This window comes from Scatophagus argus, chromosome 20, assembly GCF_020382885.2.
Source record: "Scatophagus argus isolate fScaArg1 chromosome 20, fScaArg1.pri, whole genome shotgun sequence".
Lineage (NCBI taxonomy): Eukaryota > Metazoa > Chordata > Actinopteri > Scatophagidae > Scatophagus > Scatophagus argus.
Window position 1 is genome coordinate 15,020,792 of NC_058512.1, and position 27,211 is coordinate 15,048,002.

Sequence of the window (27,211 nt, forward strand, 5' to 3'; positions counted from 1 at the left end):
TTTGGATTTATAGTTGCATTTTATTGAGTTTTCAGTGTTCAGCTGCAAATGATAAAACCCAATCTTCCATTTAAAAATTCCAGAAAATAGATAATTTAATTGTTATTCAAAGTGAAAATACAAACAGCAAGAATAAGGCCTTTGTCTTTGTTTTTGTAATTTGAATTTTTTTTATTATCGTTACTTTTGCATTTTCCATTTGTTTACAGGCACTGACATTCACCTGCGTGGTGAATGAAAGATGCTACATATGAAAGAAGAAAACTTCTTATGTGACTAAGATCAACTGAAAGTAATTAACATGAACAATAATCACAGCTTTCGATTCAGCTCATGAGACCCTGTGCAAGACTCCAAGTCCAAATTGTCAGTTTCAATATCCAAACTGTGTTGAATCTTCTGCTCAAACTTTACGATCTCAGTTCAGCTCTGCTATGTTGATGGTCAGACTGCGTATCCATACTTGCTATCATATTTGACCGGTGTGCTGGAGGGAGCCTGTGTGAATCCTTCAGTGAAAGAGTTCTCTTCAGTCCCACCCACCTGACAGTAAGTAACCTGTGGGTGCTGACTGGTGCTCTGACTCGTATGGCGACTGACCGGCCGGCTCTCAGGAGGTGGGGCGTCCTCCCTGTCCGATATTGGAGCAGAACAGAAGAAGAAAAGCAGCAAGGTAAAAGAAATTATTTCAATTCACTTAGAGTATTTTAATTCAGAGAATTGGTGCTTGATTTATTTCATGAAAAAGGTTTTAAGAGCTATTTTGAATCTCTGTTAAATGGACCAAGCTTTCACAATATAAAATCAGAGCTGTGGAACTTATTTATGAAAGCTTTGTGGTAGAGCTGCATTGACTGTCATGTACTAAGGTTGAGATTGACAATAAAACAAACAAAACATTGTTTAGTCTGACACAGAACAGTGATAGCATCAAGATGAAAAGAAAAAGTCATTCCATTTGCCGGAATAAAAAAGAGAAGCCAAAACCTGCAAAAAACAAAAAGGTGTACATTCATGAAGCTGCTGTTTCTGATAACTGCAACAGAAACAGGTTGCCTTCTGTGTGCTTGTATCCAAATTTAACACAGTGAATGTACAGTATGTATTAAGCAAAATAACACTGCCTTGTAGGAGAAGAGCATAAATCTTTGCTGTTGCCTATTTGGAGGCTCATCCCAGGAGTGCCTACCCTCACCGAGACCCTGCTTTCACATCTTCTCAGCTACTGAAGGAAAAAAATTCACTCTGCTGGTTTTCAACCAGCAAACACCGTCAAGAAGCGCATAATACAATCTTCCCTCGTCGACACCGCTGCCAACGTTCAAGCTTAGAAGCTACTTTGCATTTTGCGTTTATGTAACTTTGCAGTACCAGCTAGGATCCGCTCTTCTGTCAAAGAAAACACCCGCACAACTGATCGACTTTGGCATTTTCTGCTCCCGTGGACGCCAAAGACTCAGGTTTCTGCTGGTAAAGGGAATAAATTTGCTTTTGTTAAAGTTAAGTGGGAAATAATGTGCATTAAGTCTTAACTGTGATTCTGGTGTGTGTGTGTGTGTGTGTGTGTGTGTGTGTGTGTTGCCATAAAAAAACTGCTGTGAACAAGAATTTGTCCAAGCCAAATACACAAAATTAGATTTACCATTTAATTTGTAGGCTATTACCACAGTTGTTTTGATCTGCCGGTTATTTTATGTATCTGTTTATATAAGATTGTTCAGAAAACAATTATGCAAAGAAAATGCAAGTCTTTTTAAAAGGCATGGCTTCATACATAATTTTATTTCATTTTGATATTTATTCATTTACATCCTGACAGGCAGTTTGTTTGTTGTCTATTGACATAAAGATGGATGATACGTCTGTGTTTCCTCCAACTGTACAAAAATGAAGCCAACATCTTCATCTTTATTTTACGGTCAGTGGTTCGCTTTCACTGTTTTCATTAATTTTTCAAGAAATGTTTAATGAAAAGACGACTGATAAACCCGCTGTGTGCTGCATGCCCCACATCAAACAGGAGATAAAGTAAGTGATCCCCTTGTGAACTGGTAGTAAGAGCCAGCGATTCCCCCTACAGAAGTTATAATGAAACCCAAAATCAGAGCACATATTGGATTAATTCTTTGGATGAACAGAGACCTTATTCCAATAAATGCTAAATGTTGCTAGATGTACAACTGCTCAGATGTTAGTTCAGCTTTGCCATTTTAATTGTGTAAAGTGTAATGTGTTAATGTTTACAGCTGGCTGCCACTGTCCCTGACCGTGGCAACAACCTCTGTAATAGTGTCACTGTACTCAAAACCATGTGTCCAATAAGCAGCCCAGCTGGTGGTCAGAGCTGGTGTGGATTGTGACATTTGTATAAACTGAAGTGTATCTGTTTGGTGTTAAGGATATGTGCGACAGATGGAATGCTTCAGAGACGCTTCAATAAACATCACCCGTGTAGACTGTCCTTTGTACTAACATGAAAGCTGTCAATAATGTTTTGATTTATGAGTTTGTCCATCCGCCTGCCTTGCAGTGTAGTTTTACGTACAAATTTGCACTTACACCTCTGCTATTTCACAGCTGGATTCTCTTCTTCTCTCACTGTATTAATGTAGTTTTTTAGATGCAGAGGATACAGTATTTGAACTGATTAGATACTCTGCATGACTCATGCCTGAACCCCCCCCCCCATCCTCCCACACACACGCACACACACAAGCTGCAGAGTTTACTTTTTACCCTGAACACTTCTGTAACTGACAGAAATGAGAGGAACCATTGTTATCATGGGCTCAAAAGATTATTGCTTTGCCATCTCTCTTGTATTAGCTGTCAGTAAGATGCCACATTTCATGTGAAGTGAAGTGAGTTGAACTCCTGTATGCCACAGATATGGAGAAGCCCATGACAGCATAGTGGCTTGAAGTGCTTCTCAGTCTCCTGTACACAGCAATGTCCTCCCACACTGACACTGCTCCCATTTCAACCATCAACTTTGAAAGCATGTGGGCTATTTTCAACTCCATCTGAACCTTTTTTTTGGAGGAGAGACACTATTTATTTGCTAAAGGAGAAATCCTATCAGAAATGTCAGGATTGGAGGTCGACTGCAGGACATCAGCCCTGGAGAAGCTCTGCATTCTGCATCCCGCTCACTTATTTACATCATCATAAGCCCAAAAAGAGCCTGAGAGGGGACCTTCTGTTTGAGACAGTTTCCCACGCTGCCCTTTAAAACTAGCTACACAGTTTCAGTTTGTTCCAGATCTCAGCTAGAATAAGATCAGCGCACAGAAATGTGAAAATTAAATACTTGCACATGGATTGTGCTGGAGTTTTGTCACCCAAAGTAGATGTCACTTCCAGAAATCCAGTTGTCCCTATACTTTTTCCCCCTTATATAAAGCACTTTCTGTAGTCTTGCTGGCTTTGATGTAAGCTGTGTTTTGTTTTCTTTTTTCATAGAAAAATGACCTGAACTAACCTTTCCTGAGACAAAAGGTGCATTGAAACTGGAGTGCATTTACGCATGAAAAATTTTGTGTTGAGAGGTATATACATTTGGAGTTGGTCTTGCCTGACACTGATATGTACTCCTCAGATGTTTTCTTTTTGTGAAAAGCCTGCATATATTTACATACATATATTTACAGGTGAGAGGGCCAACTGTGCTTTCTGTCTCAAATGGAAAATCAGAATTTTTCTCTTGCCATATATGTGCTTGGTGGTATGGCAGAACCTTGTTGAAATAGTTTCAAAATGTGCAAGATGGGCGATCAATGACCACAGTAAAGGTGCAACAAGATCAATGAACCTCACCATCATTTTTGGAAATACACTTAGGCCTAGGCTTTCTTAGGCTTTCTGGAGAAAAATCATTTGACAAGACTGACATCACCTTTTTTTTTTCTTTTTTTCTTTTTTTCATCAAATAGCAGCTGCTTATCTTAGCTTAACACAAAAACTAGAAACTAGGCCTGTGCAGTGGTAACAAAATGCACCCACTAGCCAACAGCTTTAAAGCTCTCTAATCATTTATTCATTTTGAAACAAAGCATAAAACAATAATTTTCTCTTTTACTGAGGTATATGCATCAGACACTTCTGGAGCTTGAGTTCATTGCCTGCTGGTTGCTCAGAGCCAGAAACAGTCTGGCACATAAGCCACATGAAACAGTTGTTTACTTCATTTTTTCGGTGCGGATTAAACAAATGAGATAACACAATGACTCTTGAACTTTAGATATGCTGGTAGGCGGATTGTGTTGCCAATTCTGAAACATCACTTTCTAGTATTTTTCCAAGATTTAATAAACCGGATATCAGTGCTGCAGGTCCAAGACAAGAACTACTACGAGTGCGTGTTGATACTAAATCTTCTCATGTTTCCAACTGAAAAGCAAGACAGAGAAGATCAACAAGACGGAAGAATTGACAACTTTTAATGAATCCTAGTCAGGGTTTCAGATTAAGTTTACATGCAGCAGAAGTGATGTTATTTATAATATGACACATCAATGTTTCTGCACTTAAAACATGCATGAAACTGTGGAGTCAAAAAGGATTGTTGATCAAATTGTTGTGCCAAGTGTGAGGCTTCGTATGAGATCAGGTCTTGTCTAGAGCAGACTGTATTTTTGTTGCACCATATTCATGTTTCTTTCCCCATTTTAATTCGAGCGGCATGCAGTTTTGTTTCTATTTTTATCTGAATGATTTCAGTGTATGTTGTTTATTTTATAGTTGTCACCTTTATAATTGCCTCTGTCTTTTAAAGTTCAGTTTCTGATGTCTTTTCTCTCTCACTTTTTATAATTCTTTGTGTTATGAAGCCAAAAACCTCCTATTATTACTAATTTATGCAGACTTAAAAAGATATAGAAGCGCTCAAAATAATGTTTTATCCAAACATTCATACCCTTTAATGTAAACTTGCAGGCTGGCAATACTTTTCGGCACTAACAGGGGCAGAAGTTTCCTTTTGGTGATAAATGAGTGCTAGGAGAAATGCGCCAGACTATGTGTGGATTTGTTCCCTTCGTGCAGCAGCTCAGCTATCTAGCCGTCAAGCTGCCAACACCTTTAACTATGCACTGCTGTCTCTGCTGGAGCTGCCGTGCTGTACAGTACCTGATCTCATTGGAAAACTCCTTCTCATAGCGATGTCTGTTGCTCAGCTTCCAGTATAGGATGGCAATGAAGACCAGCAGGATGAAGATGAGGAGCAGGGAACCCACAATGGTGCCGACTATCACCGCAGCTCTGTTTGGGGCTGTGAAATTCGTATGAATAACAATGAATTATTCACTTGGCAGCTTTGTGACAGAAAAGAACAAAGTGTGAAGAGTCCATTATTATTCTCATTCCCTAGTGTAGTGGTTGTGGACTTTTTTTTTTGTTCCTCCCTTTAAAGTCATCTGTAAGCTAAATATGAAGTTATTGCCAGCAACCAGTTTGCTTAATTTAGCACAAAAAACATGAATCATGGGCAATACTTAGCCTGGCTCTCCTCTTAGACTTGCTGCTAAATGTCTTACATTGTGTTAGTTTAAACTGTACAAAGTATAAAGTGTGGTTTTTCGAATGATGTGCTGAACCTCACAGTGATGATAAGACTTCAGACCGGACTATTTCTTGGTCGCTAAAAATATGAGCAGTAAGGCTGGAAGTTATACACTCAACAAAATGTAATATGGGGGGTCGGCTCCACAGATCACAAGGCACACGAAGACAAACTCATTTTATGGATCCACAAAATGGAGAGGGACAGTTGGAGTCCAAAGCCAGAGGTGATTAGTTCCATGCCGAATCTCCCTGCTGGTGCACTTAGAGTCACCAGATTCATTTGATGTGAAATGACTCTGGTATTTCTTTAGCGTTTGTCTTGTTCAGAGCTGTTCAGAGATGCTTTTAATGAGTACTTATTGTCGGTTGCTGCTTTCGTCTAGATTCATTTGCACTTTATAAAGCTAACAAGGGACTATTGACATAAAAGGCAATGGGATCATTTCAGTGTTACTCATTTGACTTTGTGACTCAACAGCAGGAAGTCAGTGATGAAGAGCAGATGGCTCAAAAGATTTTTGTCTTCAGTGGGAATTTTGTGTGACCTCCTGTCATCATTAGACAAGTTAATCAGGATAGCACACTGATGTTTTTGAACGCTGTGGTTAAAACCCTGTGAGTGAGAAGTGGAGCAACGGGGAGATTGTGGCACAACTACAAAGAGAGAAGACTTAAGAGGATGAAATCTAGGTCTTTCATGATTGCGTGTGAGCGTCAGGCGTGATGAATGTGGACAGGCACATTCTGTAGTGGGGATGCATTCCCTTACGTTTGTTGGCTCTTAGGGTGATCCTGCAGCGTTCAGCTCCGACAGCATTGTTCACCTCACAAAGGTAGATTCCTGCAAAGCTCTTTGAGTGGTTGCTGATTTTCAGCTCCCCAGTCACACTGTCTGAGAGAACACACACACACACACACCAGAAAACGTGATGATCACATGTACTGTACATGTGCTGTACATAGAGTCTAAAATGAAGATAGGAATTCTAGAAGGTTTCCCTACAAGTAGTGACACATACACTATAAAGACAAAAGTTCATCCCAAATGTCTTCGATGTGGTTAAGGTCAGGGCTCTGTGTGGGCCAGTCAAGTTCTCCCACACCAAACTCATCCAATCATGTGTTTAGGGACTTTGCTTTGAGCACTGGGGCTCAGTCTTACTGGAATAGAGAAGGGTCTTCCCCAACCTGTTGCCAGAAAGCTGGAAGCATAGCATTGTCCAAAATGTCTTGGTATGCTGAAGCATTAAGATTTCCCTTCATTAGAAGTAAGGGGCCGAGCTCAACCCCTGAAAAACAGCCCTGTAGAGACGTGTCTGATTACTTTTGTCTGTATAGTGTACCTGAGGCTCATGATTTGACACGGTTTTTTGCAAAGTATCACTTAAAACGTGAGGATTTTTAAAAAGGCAAAGACCTGCTCACACAGACTCTCACTCATTAAGCACTGTTCTGCATTCAGCCACGATTTGCTGTGTCGCCAGCTTGACACTGATCAGTGTGCTTTACAGTCAACAACGTTGAGAACATTTCAGGGAATGTTTGTGTTACAATCGTAGTCAGAGGAAAATGGAGAGAAATTGCAAATGATCTGCTGATTATGTACCTAAAAGAGTCCCTAAAATTAAGCAAACTGTTTAACCTCATTAATTCTTCCTTTTTTTCAAGTTTTCACTTGAATGTTTTACAATTTTAAAACTGTGGGAAAAAAAAAAAAACATTCTGGATTCTTTTAATAAAAAAGCAGCCAAAATAATAATTTCTCGCACAGAATTATATATTAAATTATCACCTGACCTCAGCCCAACACACACACACACACACACACACACACACACACACACACACACACAGCCTTTGATGTGTAGTAGCATCATGACGTCAGCAGAGGTCACGCTTACTCTGTGTGGCTGCAGCAGGGATGCGGTCTGCATATTCTCTCCTCCACGTGTAAGTTAAAGGAGTGGAGCCTTTTGCAGACTTGCAGTGCAGAGAAACAGCCTCACTGACCAGCTCCTTTCCTTCCACCCAGCATTTAGGCACAGATGGCTTCGCTGAAATTACAAAACAAATGGATAATATCACACTGCCATTTCCACTCCTTTATTTATGTATTTAAAAGCAATACATCTTTATCGCTTTAAGAAGAAATGAGAGGAGCCATTTTCATTCAGGCTTTAACGACACAGATTTACTCCATATAAATGGATTTTATTAACAATGTGATGCATTTTATAGCTTAAAAATCCTATTGAATGTGTATGAGTTACGGAAACAAACATGTTTTGAATGTGTGCTATATTTGAACATCATAATCAATACGGAATGTAAGTATAAATGTGACGGGGTGAGAGTGGAGTCTTGTATTGTTTTGAGAAAGAGAAGGAGGATAGAAATTGGCAACAAATAAGGTGAAACTGATTATGCTGCAGTGATACTCATGGAGAAAAGACCTGAACGTCCATTTCAGCCACAGCTTTTCACACATTTAAATGTGTTCTTCGACATTTACATAATTAAAGGAAGGATTTTCTAATAATATATTTACGCATTATGTTATTAATAATATTATCATACACATAAGTAATCCTGCATGCCCATATTTCCTCCTACAGAAAAACAATGCTTTTCTAGATCAGTTTTAATGGGAAATGCAAAATTACTGTGACGCAATGATGTTTTCCATTTCCTTCCTTTCATTTCACCTCAGATTTAGGTTCTGTAATTATAGTCATTGTTCACATTTCAAGCTGGCCCATATATATGAACTTTAAAGGTTGGCAGGTTGGATGCTTAGTGTTATATAAATTAAACTAACATATTCCGACCAACCTTGTATTCCAACATTCTACAAGGCCTCCTCCTCCTGCAAGAAGTTTTTAAAAAACAAACCAAAAAAACTTGAGCTATTGTTTTCTTGGCAATGACACATACATTATTCATTCTTAAAATCATAATAAATAAACCTGCCAAGAAGGTGACCTCCTCCTCCTGAACCCCACTTCTTTCTGCTTACACACAGAGCAAACACGATGAGCTGGACCAGAATCAACTAAATTACTTTACCCTCCTGGCAAATGACTACACCGACAAATGGCTTTATGTGTCATTTCAAATTACTGTCGCCTTTTTTCAGTCTCACATCAACTACTCAATCTGTATTGATCAGTTCAACATAGACCTTGCCAAAGCATCTTCCCTCACTGAATTCCTTCAATCTTGGTGGTCAAAACTGTGACCGCAGCTCTATCAACAGAGCTACTATCTCTCTTTGCTCCATCAGCAGGTGAAGCAAACCCCTGAAAGTACCAGATCAGAAAAGATCTGTAGAGACCCAAATTTAACAATAAACAATTTTTCATTGAATAAAAATAGTCTCTTTAATAAAATAAAACCTGACTCCTAGAAGCCTTTTAGTTTCATATCTTAATATCTTAGTTTCACTGATGGCCACAAAACTAAACTGCAATAATGACACCATCAGTGTTTACATCAGCTCCCTGTAAGCGCTGCTTTCACTATGCAATTCTGTCTGCCCCCAGGTACAAAATCCCAAGTAAATGAATTTGTCTGCCATTGCCGTCCTCTGTACCTGTTGATGCCTATCCCTACATGATTGTGGAAAAAGAGTCCCTTTGACAACAGGCAAAGACGGATAGTGATGGACACCCAGAATGAAAACAAGAGTGAACCTCACACTTGCATTCAGTCAGTGGAGAGAACTCTGCTGTTGTTCCCCTGTCAGTGAGTTGTCACTTACCACCACGACTTCAAAGGTGCACAGAGGGAGAAAGATAAATGATTGCTTAGATCCGTAGTAGACGACCTGGGAATGTTGCTCAGTAATCAACTGTTAATGCTTGGAAATCTTTTGAACAAAGCAAAATAGTCAGGGAATAAAGGAACTACAGACAGAGGGCAGGAGCTCTGCAGATACAGACACAACACACTTGAAGTGAGTTATAAGTGATGACTGAGAGGGCATATTTTTGTACTGTGATTCTTATTATTTTGGATAGTACCTAAGCTGCTAGGGGTAACCATGTTGCTAATGCATTCGCATGCTAATACAGGGCCAGTCAGAAACAGTAGGCTTTTATTTCGGGCTGCTAGTGTTAATGATGTGGTTTTACTCTTTTGACAGTGGCACCAATGAAAACCACTCAGAAATGCGGGGGAGAAAGTTGAGAAGTCGTCTGTTTCCACTTTAAATACATTTTTAATCTTAAGTATTGCACTTTTAAGTCAAAACAGTTACAGTTAGTAAAAAGAAAAAAGTCATATAAATTCATAATAGATTTCCGAAAACGAAACAAAAGAGATCACATCACCCGCTCTAACAGCAGAGAAGCTGCTGGTTTGGTTGTCCCTGCTGAGTGCTCATTTAGCTCCAAAGTTTTCAAAAACTTGGGGGAGCACAGTGGGACAAGAGAGGCTGAGAGAGGTTATATCATGAATAGTGCGAATGAACTGAAAGAGCAGACAAGTTTAAGCTAGAGAATAGTCTAGAAGACTTTTTGGTGCACAAGACTGGATGTTCAGACAGGTGAGTACAATAACAAACTCACTGACAGATGTAGCTCAGTCTCCAGAGGAGAACATCAACAGCCACTCTGTAGCTGCATGACACTGTGTGTGTGTGTGTGTGTGTGGTCTGTGCAGTGTGATGTGTGCCGGCTGTGTTTCTGCTTAGATGTGTTTGTTTGTGGGCGGCTGTAGAGTTTATATTGTCTATTCATCTCTGCGTAGTCTGCCTCAGTGATTCTTTTATCCGTTTTTAAAGTGGCAGATTATTTCATTTATGAAGCTTAATATTGCTTTGCACCACAGATTATGTTCATAGATTTTTTTTTATTATTATTATTGTTGACAACTTTTTGTTAACTGTCTGAGTTTTGTCCTCTTTTCTGCTCAATTTTAGTAAGGCTACACTGAGGCAGTTGTATATTTATAATTGATAATCAGCTGTTAGGCGCAGGCTGCAAAGTGGCTCTTAATAGAAAAAGGAATTTATTGTTGGTTTGGGGATAAGCACTCTGTGATCCCACATGTCGACATGCTAATGCACTTTATTTTGTAGGTACAAGTGTTCTTTAATTTAATAGCTCCATCATATAACATCATCATCACTGGAACCCCCCTACCCCTTTTAAAAATGCATGGCAGTATTCATTCATACTATATTTTAAGTAACCTACTTATTACTCTTGTCTGAGTACATTTTAATAGCAGTTATTTTACCTTTACAACACACTTAAGAAAAAATCAATTAAAGCAGTAGTGCTTTGACTAGAGTAACAAAGTCTACTAGACTACTCTTTCCATCTCTTCCACTCACTGGTACAGAGTACGAATCGATGTAGTAATGAAGCATTAGTCTTAAAAAATAAAAGTACCTAAAATCATCTTTGTGGCCCTGTGTAACGCATCAGGAAACATCGAACAATTAAAAGAGAATAAACGCAGCTGCTTTCCCCTTAAACCAAACAGTACCGTGGTTGTCAAAGGTGATGCATATAAATAATGTAGCCAAATGACATGTGTTAACCCCAGGGTGCAACCCAATGCCCGGTCTTACCCATTACTACCAGTGTCACCTTGCGTGTGTCCACTCCAGGTGATTTCTTCACTTTGCACTGGTAGGTAGCACTTTGAGCTAAGGACAGTAGAGGAATAGAGAGCGAAGCGTCGCCCACTGAGGGGTCACGAGCAGCAAAGCTGAGCCCTTTTGCAAAAGGGTGGTTACTGTGGACGTATTTAGTACCGCCGGTATAGGACACGAGCTGATGGAAAACCAAACACACAACAGAGTCAAGAAAGAACAAATTCCTCTGAATCACATTTTTAATTGATGCTAATCAATTTAGTATGTTAATGTGGGCACTATATTTTTCCATCAATAATTCCTGTGAAGTTAAAAGGGTGGCAGGAGTTCATCCATACTACAGTCTTTTGAACTGAATTCTGATTTAGACTCGAGGATGAGAAATAATAATGAAAAGGTGAAATTGTAAAAGATTGTATGTATCAAAGGTGTTCCTCCTGCCATTATGACACATGACATATTTATAATAACTACATATCAGATCCTACATATGCATTTTTAAAATAATTTGCACCATTGTCATCCAGCTTCTTACCATCTGATCTTTCTGTGTGGTGTCTGGACTGATCACAGACCATTCAATGTCAAGTTCTCCGGTATCTAAGGGGCTCGTTGTGTACCTGCAGCCCAAAGTCACATTCTCTCCCTCGGCCTTCTGGATAGTCTGCAGTCCTGTGGACATCACCTGCATCCCTTGCGTGCATTTCAGTTCTTTAGAAATTAAGACAAGTCTTGAAATTAATCCCACATTAGCTGTTTCTTAATCCCTTATTGTAATGCTCAGGGATAAATATTATGAATTCTCATTCAACAAAGCCCCTTTGCACAGGCACTGAGCCACAGTTTACAGTTTCCATGCACACATTTTTATGGATGCATAATATTCATTAAGATTGTTTTCTCAAAGGAGATCTGAGTAAAAAGGCAACAGAAACACAAACATAAGAGTTGCAGCCAAATGCCACACAAAATTACTTCTTGAGACTAATTTTATACAGTCGCTCAAAAAGCAACACTCCAGAGAAAAAGTGTAGCTGTGGTATGTATGTAACTCTTGCCAAAATGAATTCTGTACAGCTTCTCACTGGTTCTTGTACAAGTTGTTCACAATATGTTAAAGCTCAACAAAAGAAAATAGATTTGGTAGTTTGCAAACATCTTCAAGAAGTACAATTTGCCTGACTATGTTTGGACTATAAAGAGTCATTAAAAATGTAGAGGCAAAGGACAAAAAAATCATTTTCAGTGAACAGTTCTCTTAATTTTTCTAAATATAAATACATAATAAAGGCTATCCTGAAAAGACAATGTGAGCAGACTAATACTGTATTTTTAAGAAAATGGAGCTCAGGAGAAATGTGCTCCTTTATTTTGCGTTTCAGGGATTCAAGTCCAGTTTAGTTTAAGTTTTAAGTATTATATTGTAAAATCGAAGATTATTCGTGTGTTTAATTCACTGTATGCTTTACATATTGTAGATATGTCTATTCTTCAGAGCACCACCATGAAGGGAAAAAAAATAAGCATACGAGCTCAATTCCCTAGAGCACTGGGGAGTCAAGCAGTTGTCTGGGAGCATAATCCTACAGTCTGATTGGACAAACAAGGAGCGCCCCGGTAACACACTGGGAAGCTGAAACCTCTGAGGGTTACAGCTCAGTAGTGTTCATCAGAGAACTGACATGAAGGTCTTACTTATCGTTTTTATAACAGATGTTTACCATCTCATATAAATACAGCGTAGCAGATAACACAAGTCACTGTACCTGTGTCAGTATGTGCTAGTGTGCCTGTTTTCTTACCTGTGCTCAGGAGACTTGCAGTGCATAACAAGACGACAGATAACCAGGGCGGGCACTGGAGGACAAAAGTACGACTGCAGCTTTGTCTGAACATAGTGATCCTGTTTAAAATTTTTAAGAGCATTTGGTCTCGGTCACAGTGAGCACATGTATAACACCTGACAGCACAAGAACTGTGCTCTTAAATAAAAAACTAGGAGGAATGATTAAGGTAATAGATGTAGAACGACAAGTGTGTATCGATATTACCTGCAGATACTATGTCCAAATGTCTGCCAGTGGGATGTAATGGATCGAGTAGCAGTGTGCTGCCTGGTGCGCTTGCTGTACAGGGAGCCCCTCCTTTACTTCCTCCTCATCACCATAAAGACTTTGAATTGTGTGGTTGCTCCACCCGTTTTACCTGTTCACCAGGAGCTTTCCTTGGCATTGCCATTCAGCTGTTAGTGTTAGTTATAACACCCTACGACTTATCCAAGTGATTTAGAATTATGTAATCACAACCAAAGGAAACAAAATGGTGTAAAATAAGATTTTAATCAAATTACATTTAACCAATTGAAATGTTCTTCAGAAAATCAGTGCCCCAGCAGCTTAATAATAACACAAAGCAATCCACTGGAAAACAAGTGAAACTGGACGAACCACCATGCAGTTTGATGGGTTTTCTGATTGGGGTGGGGGTTGGATGGTGGGTGGGGTAGGGTTCAGGAGTTCATGAGAACTGCACTTTACTGAAACTAAAACATCTGCAACACAATGCTGCTTTGTCTATAATAATATGTACTTGCTTGTTTGTAGGACCAATTACACGTTCCTATCATAATCATGGGTGGGTCAGTCATTAACTTAACATTTGGATAAAGGCAAACAAAAAAGGATAATAAAAACAAAAACATCAAACTTGAAATTAAATGCATCACCTCCACCTGCACAACAAAGCACACATCAACTGTACAGTACATTTTAGATGTTGCATGCACAATGCACCACACACCACTTTAACACATCTCATTTATCAGATGTTTGCAGTTTCAAATGATACGGAAGACAAAGGGAGAACATGAGGTCTCAAGTGACAGGAAACCGGTTCAGCCAAAAGCACAAGCCAGAAAGGTTTGTATACATTACCAATATGTCTGAAAAAGACTACAAAGCTTATTTCAGTCTACAGGGAAACAGCTTTTATAAATAAGAAACGGGGTGGGGTGTCCTTCAGTAGAAACATGCAGAAAATGGATTAATCATAAAGGATAAAAAGCTTTATCTCAAGTTATATCAAACACTTTTTTAATTTTATGCAAATTGAACACTTTTTTTTTGCAAGCTTTTGGGATTTGTTTTCAAAAACTCTTTTATTTATAGCAGCCAGCTGTTAAAGTAGAGTCACAGACAGAGTCAGATCAATCCAAAAATCAGCCAAAATTCTACTTGACTCCAATCACCCACTCTTTTCAAAATCTGAGCAATCCTGTTCATCTGGGCAACTGCTTTAAAGACATTTTTATCGACAGCAACATTTGTCTATGAATAGGGTAGCTTTTGCAGAAGGAAATTACATTTAAGTGTTTTAAAAACATGAAAATGGCATTTCTCACTTTTTCCTAATTACCTGACTAAAATATGAAGAAAAAGAACAATTTGAACAATGTTCAAGACTTCCTCTTGTGCTGTATCTACCTGCCAAACATCAGGAAAGCAAAGTTAGATTAGATTCAACTTTACTATCATTCCACGTGGTAGGTAACAAAACACAATTCATGCCACTATGTTATTTTCAATAAATAATGAGTCAGTATTTAATCTGCAATAATCAGAAGCACGATTGAAAATGCAAGCTAATATTACTCCATGTCTGCTGCATATGAAAATAAGCAGTTGATTGTTCAGGGTATCTTTTACCAACCAAATAAAAAACAGAACAGGTCATTGGAACACAATCCCCCTCACTGTTGAAAATGTTACTGTTAATTACTTGATACTGAGTTTGCAAGCTCACAAGCTGCAAATTCTAATAAGGAAAAAAGAAGACAAAAATACATAATAGCACACAATTATCATCCCAGTTCCCATTACAATAAGAATAAAAATGTGAATAACTATTGCGCAACATGAGTTTTTGGCCTTGTTTAAGAAGTTGGCCACTACATACGCACAAATGCCAAGTTTGGCTTCTCTGGGATTAATGTTTCTTCAGCCAGAAAACGGCTTCATCGGAGAAAAATAAACAAAGACTTAAGGAAACAAGCAATACAGCAGGGAGTTTCACTGCTTGGATTAATTCATTAATACATTAGTCCTAGTGAGCAAACATATGTTTTCCTTGTTGGCATTCTTTTTTGTAACTGTTAAAATAGCTCATAACCCCTCCCCCCCCCCAAAAAAAAAAACCCACACACGCGGCCACACCAGTAATATGTACATCCACAGGTAAACAGGTAATACAGTAAGACTTTATGTCCGACAGTCTCTCCAATGTTCTCAAATCAAAACATTACTGCTGGCTTGTTTGCTGGAATTTATACAGCCGCTTCTCTGCCAAGTAGGTCACAAGCTCAGTTGTTCACAGTTCCAAAGTGCACTATTATGAAAGCAGCCCAGTAAGATAACCTAATTGATAGGGAAAAGAAAAGAGAATACAAGCAGGATTTCAGTATCTGACTCCACTGGTTAACAGCACACGCTAAGCCGGCAGAAAAAACACAAAACAAACAAACAAAAAAACACTTGAGCCTGACTATGACTGCAGAAATTTGGGATGTTATTATTGTTGGTGCTGGACTATCTGGACTGAGTGCAGCTCATTTGCTCAGAAAAAGGAATGCCGACTTGAAAATACTGATAGTGGAAGGAAAAGGTTTGTACTAGTGTATCATGATTGAAAGCAATTGTTAACCTGAAGCGGTAAATTGTTTTATACTGGATGTTAAAAAGAGGCATTTCCCTGACTATGTCATATCTGGTCTTCTATGCAGATCGGGTGGGAGGTCGCACATTGTCCACTGAAGTACCGGCAGCCAAAGGTTTTGATCACTGGGACTTTGGAGGGCAGTGGGTTGGAAGGTAATGTTGATCAAAAACTATAAATAAAGAGGAAAAAAGAGGAAGCCAAGACTGTTCACGTTAAAGTGACATTTTAAGAGTCACTGAGAGGTTGCAGAGGAGGTCATGTTTTAGTATGGTTTGTTAGTGTGTTTGTTTGCCTGTTCGTCAGTGTTATTAAAAATTACTGGTCTCATTTTCGTGAAATTTTGTTCAAAGGTGTATAATGAGCCAACCCACTGAATTCTGGAACAAGTCCAAATCATAGAGTGGATACACTGATTTTTTTTTTCACTTTCCCAAAGTGAGTAAGATTTGGCCGCAGGTTGGCCCCTCCTCCCCGGCTCGAGAGCACCATGGTGGTCACGCGAGCTAGACAGTGAATGAAGAGAGCTAGCAGTATTGGTGACTACAGAACTAGTGAAAAGAAATGTTATTTTCTGATTGATGACATTCTAAAGCACAAATAAACGTACTCCTCTGACTCCTCTGTGGAAGACTGATTAATCAGTAACGCGAAGGTCTTGTTCAGACAAGGTTATTTATAAGAAATTTCACTCTCAGCAGAGATTCTGTTCAAAGTAACAAACTCTCACAACTTGTCTAGGCTACAACATATAACTGAAGTGGTGAACTGTAGAAGTTGTGAAGTGTACTGGTCAAGACCACTTTGATGACAGTTTAAATTCAAGAGGAGAGACTAACTCTCAGGAGCTTCATTGCTCTGTTGTACCAGTTTTCAAAGATGTTTTTGTGTGGCTGTTTAAGGGCTCAGCCAAGCAATGTTTTACTCTCAAGCTGTCTTTTCAGAACAAATGCGTTGATGATTATTTGTAAGTGTGTTAACCCTGTAGTAAATCCCGAAACACTGTAAACATTAGCATCTTAAAAATGTTTTTCTTTCTCTTTCAGCACCCAGACACACATCTTGGAGCTCATAAAAGAGCTGGGCTTAGAGACCTATCCTCAGTTCAGTTTTGGCAAGAAGGTGCACCACATGGGTGGGCCAAGTGCCAAAATTCGCACCTACAGAACCAGTATTCCTGCTCTATCCCCAGTGGTGCTAATGGACCTTACCCAGCTCCTGTGGAGGGTGAGGCAACAGACTTACACAACATTATTCTGCACTTAGACCTACATTCAGGTAGAGCAGTCAGTCAAATTACCACAACTCTCAGTAGCCAAATATGTTACTTACAATGCTGAGGAGTGGTTTTCATTCATTTATTGTTGAGTGATACATGTGCACTAAGAACACAATGATACAAATTATATATCTATCAGCAGATAAACAATATTTCTTTAGAGGTCACTTTTTAACAGCCATATATTTTTATAATCAGCTTTCCTGTCTAATATCTTGACTATGCCTAGAGGCACTAAGAAGATCAAAATGAACGCGATAACGGTATCACTCATTTAGAATGCAATTTCCTTTAGGATTGATAGGGCAAGAGTATATTTATCACACTCTTTCCTGCCCAGGATAAATTGTTATTGTAGCAGTGGGAAGTAGAAATATGAAGGGGACAAAGCCCGAGTAGCTATTATTATTCTTTTGTGGGATGCTTTTGGATCACAGTGGTAAATCATTATGTGTGAGCATGTTGTGTGACTGAATTTTCGCTCAGATTGACAGATTGTGTGCCACAGTATGTGTCCAGGATCCTTCAAAGACTCCCAATGCTGTTCAACTGGACAGTATGACCCTGCACTCGTACATTGAGCAGCATGCATGGACTGCAGGTCAGAGTTAAGGGTAGTTTTGAAAAACATGTTGACTTCCCTCCGTTTTGTGTTGGTGTTGGTGATTTTTGGTGATTTTCATTAATACTTTTGGTCCAGTATAACAAAAGAAAGAAATGATTGGAGTACAATTTTTTCCACTGTAAAGTAGATGATTTCAGTAGTTAGTGAAAATTAGTCGGTGTCGGTATTTTACAAAAACACTTTGAGACTGTAAGGCTCATATTAAATGAATAATAGTAAAATCAATAAAAGTTGCAGCCCAAAGTTTGTCACTGATTCTCATCAGTCATGGTAGCCATATAGTAGTAGTTGCAGCGCTAACGACAACAACAGTGCAGCTGGTATATTGTCGGTCACCACTGTAGCTTACAGTGTTAGCGTGCATTATCAATTTTTTTTTTCAGTAGTTTGATCATAAAATCAAATATCGGATACACTGGAATTCTGACCTAGTGATGGTACTAGGTGAAACGTAATGAGGTCAATAAGATCATAAACATTCATCGTTTGGAAATGTTGAAAGTCTGTACCAAATTTCATGACAGTCCATGCAGTATTAGTATGGATCAAAGTGCTGTAGTCAGTACATAAAATGTCTACATGTCTACTGTATTCATACATGAATTGTTACAGCAGATCAGAAGAATACATCATGCAGTATCAGATTTATTGACTACAGGCTAAGATGGCCTCTTTGAAAACAGACTTCATTTGATGAAGGAAACTATCCTCATTATTGTCTCAGGTGTCTCTTTGCTAACTATACTCTGTGGTTTAGACCTCTGTGTAGCAGAATAAATTGCATTTATTTGACATTGCACTCCATAACGATTAGCAAACTTTGCTAGGACACAGTCATTTCAGAGAAAATTATATTATTACTGTGCAAGTGAGAGCTGAAGTATGTATTTAATCATCCCTTTCTGCCAGAGCTAAAAGAGGAGATGGGGCTGTGTAGCAGGTCTGTCTTTGGCATAGAGCCATCCCAGATGTCCTTCCTATTCTTCCTCATGTATGCCACAGCAGCTGGGGGGCTGCTGCCGCTGCTGGAAAGCTCTTCAGGTTCCGCTCAAGAGCTCAAGATAAAGGTATGCAGCTGGACCCAGTCTCTCAAAACAGTTTGCGTATCTGAGTCAAGCCCTTCCCCGAAAAGCCACTATTCCTTCAGTTGGGTGTGTTTTCTGTTTTTTTCTTTAGTTTTTTATGATTGCTTTTCTTCACATATTGTTTCTGGAGTAAAAAAGTTTTTCTAACCTTTGGAAGAAAATTATCACTGAAAAGCATTCACAGTTGGTTCTGTGGCTTATGCAGGATATCCAGAACATTCTTCCAGAAAGGCACATTGGTGATAAGTTTTTTTAAATGTCATTTTTAATTTCCTGATGATAACACACAAAATGTTTTATTGCATTTGGGTGTCGGCAGAAGGCTCAGAGACACATACATCAAAATCTTAGATAGAAATAAATAGAAATGAATCATATGCATGGCTGGCGAGACACCACCAGGGGTTTGTGTTTTTATAATTTGGGTGAAGTGACCCTTTAAGTTGAAGCACTCTGCCTGCCATGGGGAGGAGGTCATCTGTGGGTTTTACCTTGACGTGTAATATCTGGCTCTCCACAGGGAGGCACCCAGCAGCTTTCAGAGTGTCTGGCAGAACGTATTGGGTGGAAGAATGTCCGACTGGGTTCTGCTGTGACGACCATATGGCAGGTAGAGTACAGTAACAGCTCACTCAGGGATTGATGAGGCGCGACATAGAGATAACAGCTTCCTTGGTGGGGAAACAGGCCGTCTCCTGTGAAGGCACTGTCTGTTCCGCCTGACTGTCCTCCTTATCCACAGATGAGAAACCAAGACGGCTCCATGCACCCTAAAATGCAGGGCTTTACCTTGATTTAGATACTTTTTATGTATGTTGACTGTTAGATAGGTCCAATAATAAATTTTGAATGTCTGGATGACAGAGTAAATTATTGGATTATAGACTGTAAAATACTGAATTGAATACCAAATCCAATCAGTGACGATACTCCCATTTGATTCCATTAGCATTTCCTAATATGTTCCACAGCAAAAATGTCAAGAATGAACTAATTGTAGCTTCTGAAAAGAGAGAATTTGCATTTGAATATGTTTGGGTTTTGGATATTCGGTGAGACAAAATAATAAAAAATAGATGTCACCATGGAGGAGGAATTTTTCTCAGTATTTACACACATTATTAGTGCAGCTGATTGATCAATGAGAAAAATAAACAAAACACTTATCTTTCAAGTTTGAATTCTTGCTGGTTTTCTTAGTCATTTGTAATAGTAAAGTTAATATCTTTGGATACCTATTGGTTTAAACAAAACAGGTGATCTCAAGAAAAAAGCTGAACGGGCATTTCTGCTATGTTTACAGCCAAAACAATTAATGAATTTGCACAGAAAGTAACTGGAAAATTAATCAGTTTTTTAAAAATATTTGTTAGCTGCAGCCTTATATTTTATACACTTAAAAATGAAATCACTTGAAAAATAATCCAGTGAATCACAATCGAAAACAATCACCAGTTGTGGTGCTACACCCAAACACACAAGAATAAGAATAAGGAGGCATGTGTTTTCTATGGTCGCATTAGCTTTACAGGGTCACGGGAGGTAGCCTATCCGGGCATGCACTGGGTGACAGGCAGGGCATACCCTTGACATTTTGCGAGTCTATCACGGGGCTAACACATATTGACAGGCAAACACATTCACACTCACATTCACATTCACAGCTACAGGCAACTTAAAGTTTTTAGTTCACCTTAACTGAACCGGAAGACCCAAAGGGAATCCACACAGACACGGGCAGAAAAGTGCCATCTTCACGCAGAAAGGCCCCTGGACAGCCTAGTTGACTTCACACCCGGGATCTTCCTTCTGCAAAGCAACAGTACCAGGCACACACACGCAAAAAAATATAAAACCATCATTTTATGAATATGTCAGGGAAAATAAATAAATTGGCTTCCTTGAAACTTTTATGAAAGTTTGAAGTTTGAGCTGGGAACCCTTTCATTTTCTGCTCTGACCCTCAAAAAGCCAAAGAGCTAAGGGTCGTTACATTGGTGCTAGAAGATATGAACTCCTAATTACAGAGGGCCTTCACTATGTTTGAAACATACATATATATATATATATATATATATATATATATATATATCCTACATCCTAAAGTTTCTAGGGACTCAGTCTAGACATCTAAAAATATAATACAATTAATTCCTAATTCCCCCCACCAAAAATTTTTTTTTTACTGTTTTACAGTCTCAGAAGAAAAAGAGCTTTCTTTGTTGCACAGTGACATTCTGTGGTGGGTGAGTTTTAATTATCACCAGAGGCTTAGGTTTAGTTGAAATAGATGTGAGACCAAGGGAGCTGGCATATAAGTGCTCTGCAACTGTAAGAGCAATACTGTCTGCAATGATTCTAATCTCCTCCTTAGAATCTCCCAGGAATCAGTCTTGTCTATATTAATGCTGAAATGCATGGTTTGGCTCCAAAAAGGTATTAATTTAGCAGTTGCATACAAAAACATGGGGTCATACTTATTAACAACTCCACCACACCAAAGAGGATGTAACATGCAAATCTGTGCAACTTGCTTACAAATAAACTTGTATTTCTGTTTCAACAGGATGCTGAGTGGGCCAGGGTGACGACCGCCACCAACACCTTCTTGTGCAGAGCTGTAATTGTCACTTGCCCCCCTCATTTGGCAGGTCAGTTGCATGTCTCCTGCCTCTGTCGACTCGCTAAATGAAATTCTCACTGATGCAGGAGGCAAATATCCTCCTCTCTCACCATGTCTGTCAAATGTGAAAAAATGTGCACCCATGCAGATAAATCATTGATTTTTCTAAATCTTTTTGGCTGTGGGGTGTGGCAGTCACTTTGGCTGAAGTAAAGTCTGTCTGCGGTCAGGCCCTGGGCTGAGGAATTGCCTGGATTGGATTTTGAACCAGAGCAAGAGTTGAGGCCAAAACTTTAACTGGGGGCTAATGTGACATTCGTTATGGTCGGCAGTGGGAAGTTGAAAGTGACAAACACGTCAGTACCGTCCTCTCTCAAACCACCAGGGAGGGAGGGATATGGCCCCCCGCAGCAGTGTGTTTTCGAGCTGTTCACAAGAACCAGAAAGTTTTTAATTGAACCAAACTTCATTAAAAACATGCCATGTTGATCACTGAAAAAATAATGTGTGGCCTGGCATGTGCATTTGCCATCTTGTTGTGCAAATGCATTTGAGAAAACATACCCAGCCTTTCTTGGTCAGGTTAAACTAGTGGTCACTTGGAGCTGTGATTCATTTAATTTTTGCAGTTTGGCTGGTGCTGTGCAAAACCTATGGCAAGACTGGAGTTGGTGCTGGTTGATGTTGAGGCCGGGAGCCGAGGGTAGTTTTTGTGAGGCTTGGAAGGGGCCGAAGCTGAAGCTCGGGCTTACTCTGGGTCTGTGCCTGTTTGTACTAAGCTGGCAACAGATCTGTCACTCAAAGCCTCATACTCAGAGCCATGGACCATCGCCAGGATCTTTAATGAGACAGGTTTGAGAGCAGTGTTGAATTATGCAGCATGGATTGCTCTGGCTCGGGTGCCACAGTGCCACGTTTTGGCCTTAACACAGTGTGGGGAGATTGACGGGGACTTTCAAAAGCCAAAGTCAGGCCGGTGATTGAGACGTCACCTCTCCCAAAAGGAGTCTGGGATAAATTAAAGAGAGGATTGCTGTTTGAAGTCATCTATGTGACGTGTTTCATTTGAATTTTATGGCAGTGAGCAAACCTGAGAAGCTTTCCGGTGAGTGGGGGAGGGAAGAGGAGAGCTTCACACAGACATTGGGAATAATAATTCTGACTCTAGATGATTCTAAGCCCTCCTTGGACAGTAAAGTGTAAAGTATCCATAACCTCTCATGTTTGGCCCTTTATTTTCTCTGTTTTTCACCTGATGTTCATAATCAATTCTCAAGTCAACTGCTTTTGAATTAGTTAGTAGATGGATGAATGAAAAAAAAGTAAAAAAAACCAAAAAAAAACAGAATACTTTCAGGGGGTTCAAGAGGTACTCAACGTTAAAAGACACCACTACATCCACAAACCAAGCAGTTATGCTGGATATAAGCTGCATGTTCCTTTATATATCACACTTCCTGTTCTTGGCTCCCACATTTGTCTCCTCTTTCATCCATCCATCTTTTAAAATGAGTCCTGTCAGTTTTTTCACCACTTTTTGGTTACCACTTCTCTCACTCACCTCAGTGATTTATGAACCATTTGGTTTCTCTGCATATGAAATATGCATGGAAAGGATGAGCTTGGAAATTTTGTCCATGTGTTGACTTTAGAAAATGTAATTAAAGTATTTGCATGTTTCAGTTAGCGAGTAGGTTCATTGTGAGACTGCACGATTTAAAAAAAAAAAAAAATCCCAATTGAGCTTTCACAGCATGCGCTTGGAATATAATGCAATTAGGCGCTCTGTCTAACATTCAGTGATAGTTACAGAGACAGCTCTGCAGTCACCAAATTAACATTTCGTTTCAACAAGTTTTTCCTGTCTCCCTTTATCAAGTAGGAAGTCTCTGGGGAAGCACAACTGTTAAACGATGTGTGCATGTATGTGTCTGTGCGGGCACTTATTTTTATTGCAAGGTGTCTGAAGTTAAAGCTCTTGACGTCACTTTCAAAAGTCATCATACCTGACTAAAAGTGCGCTTTACCTAAAACCCAACTCGACATACAGCCAAGCAACACCCTATCTGATGTTGCCACTTATCTTCTCATGGAGGAGGATCTGCTGTATATGGCAGCAGACTTGAGCAGTGGTGAGGAAACTATTGCATCTGTCACTCACGGTTTAGACCAGATCCTCGTTTATACTAGTGAAAAACAGGTGAGCAGTGCATTAGCGTTGATTTGTCAACTGACACTCTGAGGCAGGATTCTAAGTCGGTACCCACTGAGCTGTGAATGAAACTAATGGAGCCTAATTTATGGATTAAACACAAAGTGGGAGCTGAAGTGATTATGATGATAACTAATGCAATCTGATTTTTATCTGGCTGAGTTTAAAGTCATATCAGTGTTTATTTTGAATTTCTACAGATGAGCAATATAGCAAGTGTCAATGAGTAGGCAGGGTTGGGAAAGTTACTTTGAAGTGTAATAAGTTACAGATCACTAGTTACTCTTTTATGGATTGATTAACTATTTTAATTACTTCATTAAAGTAAAGAAGCCGATTACATTCAATGAATGTTTTAAAGTGGGCAAAGTCGCTGAAAAGACCTAAAAACTTTTAAACCTGTCACTTTAATTTACCTGTGGATGTTTCCTGAAGTTTGGATATCTGGAAGTGTTTTGATGTTGGCAGCATTTTCACTGCTGGTAAACAAGCTTTGCACTACACAGTAATGTCACAGCCCTTTTCTTATTTCATAAGGAAAAAAACATAGTGAATTTCCATCTCTGAAAGGTGTTTTTGTTCAACACCATGGTTACCCTCGTTGAAGGGGCTGTCTGGTGGCAGGCGTGGTAGCCTCACGTTGACTAGCTGACTTGCTCACTGATTTCAGTGGCAGATGAGAGGCAATGCAAAATCAAACATTTTTTTTTTTAACTCTAGTTACCATTATTAACACTATGCAACCATGAAACTAGTTACTCCTCAACAGGTTCGTATGTCTTTGCAAAGCTTAGCTCACTATAGAAGAAATGTTAATATCATGGGCAATGCTCGCTTCGTTGTTGTCGTTTCGGTGTGACAGTAATGTTTTTTTTTTTGGTTTTTTTGGGGTTTTTTTTACCATTGAAACAAAAAAATTAACAGTCCATTGTGCAGCATTTAAAGATAATTAAGAACAGAAATGGAATATAATATTCATAATTATATTTTTGTTAGTGTATAATCACCTGACACAGAATTGTTGTGTTTATCACCTCGAAATGAGTCTTTGGTTCATTTCCAGCAACCAACACGGGGAACAGTGAGATAATTGGTGTGTAATTGGCTGCAATCTGCAACCCAATCACTAGATGCCACCTTTAAAAAATATTTTTGATAAAGATCCTTAAAATTTTGGCAGTCAGTTACTTGTAACCAGATTTTGCACTCTTAGTGACTTTTTACAAAGATTTCATATATATATATATATATATATATATATATATACCTTGTTTTCCTCCCCAAGCATTTTTGGCTGTCCTACCTTTATCAACATGGTAAATGTTTCAGTAATAAAATAGGGCAGCTCAACTTGTACTTTGTTGGTCGATTTTTTGAAATGCCGTCTTTGATGCCTTTCCTGTGTAGAAAATGTGATGAGTTGCCATATAGACGGTTGTACATGCTTAAAAAAATACTTGTTGGCCTATTTATTATACAGATGTAGTAGTTTTATGTTAAACCTGAGTCACAGACTAAAACAGTTTTAAACCAGGCTTTGGAAATATTTCACCATAAAAGCACTTTGGCTTTCTGTGACCTGATGGCCCACCACAAGCAGCTGGTGCCCTTTTTATTTCTTTCGCCTCTGTCCACCACTGGTTTGGCCAATAGTGCTATAAGCAGCCCAGCAGGAGAGACGCTCCATGGTGCAAGCACATGACAAATTACTGCACTGAAGATAAGCTATAATTGAAGTGCTGACATTGACTTTATTTTTTGACTTCTGATTCAGGAACAGACCTTGAATAAAGAATGATCTGTTGGAGTAGAGTTGTGCATCGTGTTTTCATCTGGATGACTGCACTTTACTGTAATTCTGTAATATTATGTTCATATACAGTAGGATCCCATCACTTTCAGTAAGAGGCTGATGGAGAAAAAAGGTATTCCGACAGCCTTTAAATGAGTAGTCGAAATGAAAGGCGTTCTTCTGTCTTACGGTTACGGAGCTGCATTTAGTCAGCTATTTATTCAAAGCAGAATGAAAGTCATCCAATAACAAGCCACAGTTAAATGAATTCCTTAACTAATGAGGGAAAGTTTAGCCAAAATGATCATCCTCCTTTAGTTTGTTCTTGTCAAGATCAAGGGGAGAAATTATTAATTATTAATTAATGTTAGAGCTACAGTGTGTGTATGGAGAGATGGGGGAGGACGTCTGCTGCTATTATGCTTTCATTTTCAAAAAGTGTCATCGTATAATTCAACGAAAGATGTTTGATATAACATGCCTGTAGATATAAGATTCCAGCTTTAACAGTTGGATTAAGCGGTTAGTGAATTGTGCGATATATTTCTGATAGCCTTACAGATTTATGACATTGTGTATTATTTATTTCTTTTTTTTGAATCTGTTTTGTTGTTAGTGCCTCATTCTTTTGAAATGACCTGCCCAGAGTTATGGTTCTTCTTCGACTTCTCCATAACAGGTTGTTGCATCACATGCTGTGCACTGCTCTTTTGGCTTTTCAGGATGAAAGAGATGATCCAATTTCACAGCATACACAGGCACAGCCATGAACTAAACCTCAGCTCTAGCTAGCTTAAGCTATTTTCATACATTTTTAAGTTTTTTTTTTTTGGCATCACTCTTAAAAAAATTGCCATTCGAAAACTGCATCTGTATCTTCGACCCTTTGATGTTCTTGATTTGAGTGGCTTTTCATGTTTCCCTTCCCTCATCTTTCTGACAGTCAAAGATGCTGAAAGTGCCCATGCGCTATGTTAAAAGTGAGAAAATAATGGAAACCTGGTGTCACTTGCTGAAGGCTACCAGAGATGTGACTCATAGGTCAGTGAGACAAAAACTTGGGAAAGCAAGGTCACCATTGTCCACTTGTGCATTCACAAAAATGAAAAGGGAGAAGATCAAATGCCACAATATGTTAAAAAGAGAAAGTAAGATCCAGAAAGACGAAGAAAAGACTGAAATCACTCGGGGGGGGGGAAGCAACATCCTCAGATGTCAGAGTAGTAGAGGTCAGGAACCAGAGATTGTGCAGGGTACTCCAGAGCCATGGGATGCTCTTGAACTTGCAGCTGTTTTCCAAAGATGACAGAGTGATGGAAAAAAAGCTTTCTGATGAACTGTCAAATAAGAGAACTTCAGAGAACGGTGCAGATGAGGGTTGTGTCAGCATTTTTAGTGAGACCTTGACTTTCTCCTTTCATCCTGTGGTCAAACTATAAAGCAGGGAGTCTATGACTCAGATGGTTGAGGACACATAAAATTCATAGAATTCTAAATAAAACTGGCAATGTTTTCAAGAACAATATGTCTATTAATGAATAGGCTGTGAGTCGAAATGTGTGTAGTTCTGAATATTAAAGGTCCAAGTGGCAGAACCATATCATTTATATAAACATAAATTATATAATCATTTTTTTCTGCTGATCATGCATATTGGCCTTGGTCAATAAATGTTACTGAAGGAAAAGATGACTAATTATGCCAACAAACCAATGTAT

General features: G+C 39.0%; 2 protein-coding genes across 3 annotated transcripts in view; one reads left to right on the forward strand and one right to left on the reverse strand.

Annotated features, from left to right (window-relative positions):
- Positions 1-167: 167 nt before the first annotated feature.
- On the reverse strand, positions 168-13,423 carry LOC124051529 (coxsackievirus and adenovirus receptor homolog). Of its 2 annotated transcripts, XM_046374979.1 has the most exons (8): positions 13,219-13,423; positions 12,970-13,070; positions 11,703-11,878; positions 11,141-11,345; positions 7,464-7,616; positions 6,332-6,454; positions 5,128-5,269; positions 169-631 (listed from the first exon to the last, which is right to left on the reverse strand). In XM_046374979.1, exons 2-8 carry the CDS (start codon positions 13,061-13,063, stop codon positions 445-447), a joined length of 1,080 nt encoding a protein of 359 aa, XP_046230935.1. In that variant the 5' UTR covers positions 13,064-13,070; positions 13,219-13,423; the 3' UTR covers positions 169-444. The 2 variants fall into 2 exon arrangements, with proteins under 2 accessions (XP_046230934.1, XP_046230935.1); XM_046374978.1 differs by having other exon boundaries at positions 168-631; positions 12,970-13,423.
- A 2,152-nt stretch (positions 13,424-15,575) lies between these two features.
- The window catches only part of si:ch211-127i16.2 (probable flavin-containing monoamine oxidase A), a 29,617-nt gene continuing 17,981 nt past the window's right edge, over positions 15,576-27,211 (forward strand). The window contains exons 1-7 of the mRNA XM_046375811.1: positions 15,576-15,826; positions 15,945-16,032; positions 16,924-17,104; positions 17,643-17,757; positions 18,691-18,848; positions 19,387-19,476; positions 21,433-21,517. Coding sequence (XP_046231767.1) covers positions 15,709-15,826; positions 15,945-16,032; positions 16,924-17,104; positions 17,643-17,757; positions 18,691-18,848; positions 19,387-19,476; positions 21,433-21,517 — 835 coding nt within the window. The 5' untranslated portion in view covers positions 15,576-15,708. The remainder of the gene's footprint in view (positions 15,827-15,944; positions 16,033-16,923; positions 17,105-17,642; positions 17,758-18,690; positions 18,849-19,386; positions 19,477-21,432; positions 21,518-27,211) is intronic.

Excerpts from the sequence above, each read along its gene's own strand:
- LOC124051529 (XM_046374978.1), bottom strand. The coding sequence starts at position 13,093 with ATGCTCTTAAAAATTTTAAACAGGATCACTATGTTCAGACAAAGCTGC. Across the intron at positions 7,617-11,140 it reads GGTGACACTGGTAGTAATGG|CGAAGCCATCTGTGCCTAAA; the intron begins GTAAGACCGGGC and ends TTGTAATTTCAG. Across the intron at positions 5,270-6,331 it reads CACCCTAAGAGCCAACAAAC|CCCCAAACAGAGCTGCGGTG; the intron begins GTAAGGGAATGC and ends CGAATTTCACAG.